The 4,654-nt window shown below is 44.2% G+C and overlaps 1 protein-coding gene across 1 annotated transcript; it reads left to right on the top strand.

The window, feature by feature from the left end:
* Positions 1–18: 18 nt before the first annotated feature.
* Positions 19–4,391, top strand: ETH_00026050 (uncharacterized protein; the record flags this gene model as incomplete). The annotated part of the gene is made up of 7 exons (XM_013380457.1): positions 19–104; positions 315–384; positions 1,121–1,233; positions 1,993–2,155; positions 3,110–3,166; positions 3,389–3,473; positions 4,210–4,391. 7 exons carry the CDS (start codon positions 19–21, stop codon positions 4,389–4,391), a joined length of 756 nt encoding a protein of 251 aa, XP_013235911.1.
* Between the last annotated feature and the right edge of the window lie 263 nt (positions 4,392–4,654).

Here is a 4,654-nt window from a genome sequence, read left to right as displayed (position 1 = left end):
GGGTTTAGGGTTTAGGCAATGAAGCTCATTGCCATTTTTATCTGCCGCTGCTCCCCCGGCTCAGACAGCCTCCTCTTCCTCAGCGCCGCCTACGACCTTTCAGCGTAACCCTAAACCCTAAACCCTAAACCCTAAACCCTAGCGCGCAGCCACTTCTCAAACCCTAAGCTCAACCATGCAGGAAAACCAGAAAGTAAATTAAGTCAGCGTTCTTCTCGCATCGAGGGGATAAATTGAATGGTTTAGGTTCAAGGGTTTAGGGTTTAGGGTCTAGGGTCTAGGGTTTAGGGTTTAGGGTTTGCCTGTGCGTACAGGTTTTCCTTTTACCAGCGAAATACGGTGAAGGAGGGCTTGAAGTTTGTTGTTAAAACCGCTATACCGAGGGTTTGTCTCAAAAGATTAAGGTTTAGGGTTTAGGGTTTAGGGTTTAGGGTTTAGGGTTTGTTTGTCACAACCGACGGCTCTCCCCGCTTTGATTACCAGGACTCTGTCCTACTGCTTAGGGTTTGGGGTTTAGGGTTTGGGGGTTTAGGGTTTAGGGTTTAGGGTTACAAGGCAACTCTTCGCTTAGCAGTCAGCAAAAAGCGCTACTCGAGGGTTTAGGGTTTAGGGTTTAGGGATTAGGGTTCAGATTAGCTGCAGCTGACGGAGAGCAGGCAAGAAGAAGTAGAGGGTTTAGGGCTTAGGGTTTAGGGTTCGTCGCTTTGTGCAGCTGCCAGTGAACAGCCACCAAGAAGCCGAGGGTTTAGGGTTTAGGGTTTAGGGTTTGTGGCTGTGTGCAGCTGTTGATGAACAGCCAACAAGGGTTTAGGGTTAGGGTTTAGGGCTTGTCGCTTTATACAGCTGCCAGTGAACAGCCAACAAGAAGCCGAGGGTTTGGGATTTAGTGTTTAGGGTTTGTGGCTGCGTGCAGCTGCCGGTGAAAGACCGTTTAGGGTTTAGGGTTTAGGGTTTAGGGTTTGTGGCTGCGTGCAGCTGCCGGTGAACTGCCGGTGAAAGACCGTTTAGGGTTTAGGGTTTAGGTTTTAGGCTTTGTGGTTGTTCGCAGCTGCCTGTGAACAGGGTTTAGGGTTGAGGGTTTAGGGTTTAGGGTTTAGGGTTTAGGGTTTGGTGCGTGCAGCTGCCGGTGAACAGCCAACAAGAAGTGGAACACGAGGGCCTTTGCGCTTTCGTTTTTCGCTATCCAAATTCTTTGGCTGCGTTGGCCGTGGGAGACAAAGAATACCCTAGAAGGTCCAAACCCTAAACCCTAAACCCTAAACCCTAAACCCTCGCAGGCCCAGGGCCTAAACCCTAGGCCCTAGGTGGCGCACCCGCAAACCCTGCGAGGTCCAGCTTTGACGCTGAATGCTAAACCCTAGGAGGCGCAGCTGTAAACCCTAAACCCTCGGAGATGCAGCTCCAAACCCTAAACCCTAAACCCTAGAAGGTGCAAACCCTAAACCCTAAACACTTCGCCAAATTCGACTCAACTCGAAACCTTAAGTCCTAGAGTGAAGAAAGCCTTAAGCCTAAACCCTGGTCAAGCCCTAAACCCTAAACCCTCGCTCAAACCCTAGATTTTATATCCTCACTAAAATTACTTTTCACCTTCAGCTTTGGCCTAAACCCTCGCCGAAACCCTAAACCCTTGCCTACACCTAAAACCCTAAACCCTAGGGTTTTAATTGCAAACACAGGCCTCCCAAGCTTTAAACCTTCGTTCAAAACGCTAAACCCCAAACCCTAGTACTTGAATTCTAATTCCTAATAAAACCCCAAACCCTCGCCAAAGCCCTAAACAAAGCCCTCGCAATGAGTCAAAACCCTCACCCAAACCCTAAACCCTAAACCCTTGGTGAAACCCTAATTTCTTCTTCGCCAGGGTTTGCAATCTCGAAACTCCCGCTTTCTCATTACAGACTCTCTACAGCCGCGCTAAGGGTTTAGGGTTTAGAGTTTAGGGTTTAGGGTTTAGGGTTTAGGGTTTAGGGTTTGGGGTTTGCGTTGCAGGGTGGCGTTTGCCTGTCTGAACGAGGTGTATCTACAGTTCACGCAGAGCGTGCCGGCGAGCAAGTGGAAAAGTTTGGAAATAAAAAAAGAAAAAAATAATAAATCAAATAATCCAGAAATAGATTTTGGAGAAAAGATGCAAGTCCTTTTGAAGAAGTACAAAGTCCGCCACTTCTTTCAGTTCAACTTTCTTTTTTTTAAAGCACTTTTCCTTTTGAATCTTTTTTCCAATTTAAAAGTTCATTTCTTTGGCCTAAACCCTGTTTTAGGGTTTAGGGTTTTGCATGCAAGACCCTTTTCTGGCTCTTCTCAAATTCTCAAAAGTGCGCTTTCCAGAAAAGCCCCTCCGCGCTCAGGTGTGCGTACAGCCCGCCGCCTGTGGGGCCCGCCAGTCCCAAAAGGCTTCAAGCCTTTGCATGCGTTCTTTGCATGCGCTCTTTGCATGCGCTCTTTGCGTGCGTTCTTTGCATGCGGTTTTATTTTGCGAGTTTCCACTTTTTGGAAATGTTTATTTGGGAATTCCTTCAAAGGCTTTATTTTGAATTCTAGAAGATCGGAAATGTCCCGAAAATGGAAATGTTGCATGCGGAGGGTCAAAAATGCAAATTGCCAGCTGCATGCAAATGCATGCAAGTGCATGCAAACGCATGCAAGTGCATGCAAGTGCATGCAAATGCATGCAAATGCATTTGCATGCACTTGCATGCACTGGAGTTCGGGGCTTGGAGACCACTGGTCACTTTCAGTGGTCATATTTGCAAAGTGGCCAAGTGCATTATTTTCAATCCAAAAATGGCATTTTCGGGATTATTTACAAATCGGAAAAAGCATTTAATTAAAAGAAATTCTTTTTTTGATCATTAAGTGCATTTATTTCCATAAAATGTCCTTTTTTGGTTTTGAGAATTTTTCCGGAATTACACCAGTGTGTGCTGCAGCTGCGGTGTACGTACACCTCACGGGTGCTGCGCTGTCATTCGTTTGATCGATTCCGTTGCTTTGTTTGTTCAGTTCATTTTATTAATTGATTTAAATGATTAATTTAACTATTTAATTTAATTATTTAATTCAATTATTTAATTCAATTCATTTAATTTCTTCTTTTCGCCTTTTGCAGAACCCCGCGCTCTCAGACCAGCTGGTGCAGGCGCAGCTTAAGGCAGACAGAGCGCAAGTAAGTCCACAAACCCTAAACCCTAAACCCTAATTTTAGGCTGGAAGGGGACACGACACCCGCTCTCCGGCTGGCCCACCGGCAGCTCCTCGAGGGTTTAGGGTTTAGGGTTTAGGGTTTAGTGCGGAGTGGGGAGTGGGCCCCAAAGCCCGCGGCTCGTCCCCCAGCCTAGGGTTTAGGGTTTAGGGTTTAGGGTTTAGGGTTTAGGGTTTTGCTGCGCAGGAGGTGGTGCGGCAGACTGTTGTCTCAGTGCTGAGACAAGGAGAGAGTTTGCAGGAGTTAATAAACAAAAGCGAAGACCTTTCGGGTTTGCTGCAGCAAATTATTATTTTAAAATTAGTTTTAATTTTAAATTAATTTTAATTTTAAATTAATTTATTTGGTTTATTCTCTATTTCGGGTTTGCTGCAGCAAATGATTATTTTAAATTAATTTTAAATTTAAATTAATTTGGTTAATTTATTCCACAAAGGTGACGAATGGGCAAGTTGCTGCTGCTGCTGTTGCTGCTGCACCTGCTGCTACACCTGCTGCTGCTACCGCACTTGCTGCTGCTGCTGCTGCTGCAGTGGGCCTTTTTCCAAGTGCTGCAGCAGCAAATACAAATATGAACATAGGAAATAAAACAAAAACATTAAAAGTTATTTTTTGTTTTATTTATATTTGTTTTAATCGTTTTTAATTGCTTTGAATTGTTTTTAATGCGAAGATAAATATATTTAAAGAAAGTAGCAAATATAAACTGTTATTTTTCTCTTTTTATTTACATATGAATGCATGCGGCTGCAGTGGGGGCAAAAGTACTAAAATGAAAATAATTTAAATTAATGAAACAAATAAACTAAATTCATTTTTTAATGGAAAACGATTCAAATGCATTTAATTAAATAAATAAAATTGACTCTAAAATAAAAATACTTCAAATTCAAATAAATAAATGAAATGAATTTTATAATTAAAAATAATTCGAATTTAATTAAATGTCTTTTTGTCTCAGCGGGCTCTAAGCAGCTCTTCAAAAGTACAAACAAAGTGAAAAGCAGTTTTGGATGCTGCAAAATGCAGTGAGCAGCAGCAGCAGCAGCAGCAGCAGCAGCAGCAGCACGAACTGCAGCAGCAACTGCAGCAGCAGATGCTGCTGGAACTGCAGCAGCAGCAAGAGCAGCAGCATCAAGAACAGCAGCAACTGCTGCTACTGCACGAGCAGCAGTTGCTGCTGCAGTAGCAGCAGCTGCTGCTGCTGCTACTGGACGAGCGGCAGTTGCTGGAGCTGCAGCAGCAGCAAGAGCAGCAGCAGCTGCTGCTGCGGCACAAGCAGCAAGAGCAGCAGCAGCATTTGCTGCATCTAGTGCTCCATTAATTTGTGCTTTTATCTGAATTGTATTAAAAGGACTTTCTAACATTTTGGGGATTTGTGTAATTCCCGAAAAGTCCTTTTTGCTTCTGCATGCATATTTGCACGCAGTTTCCGTTTTCCCCCAACACAAA

The sequence above is a fragment of the Eimeria tenella genome, genomic scaffold (genome assembly GCF_000499545.2).
Source record: "Eimeria tenella Houghton genomic scaffold, Eth_scaff640, whole genome shotgun sequence".
Classification (NCBI taxonomy): Eukaryota; Apicomplexa; class Conoidasida; order Eucoccidiorida; family Eimeriidae; genus Eimeria; species Eimeria tenella.
Note: the sequence above shows the minus strand (reverse complement) of the source record. Positions and strands in the feature narration are given on the sequence as shown.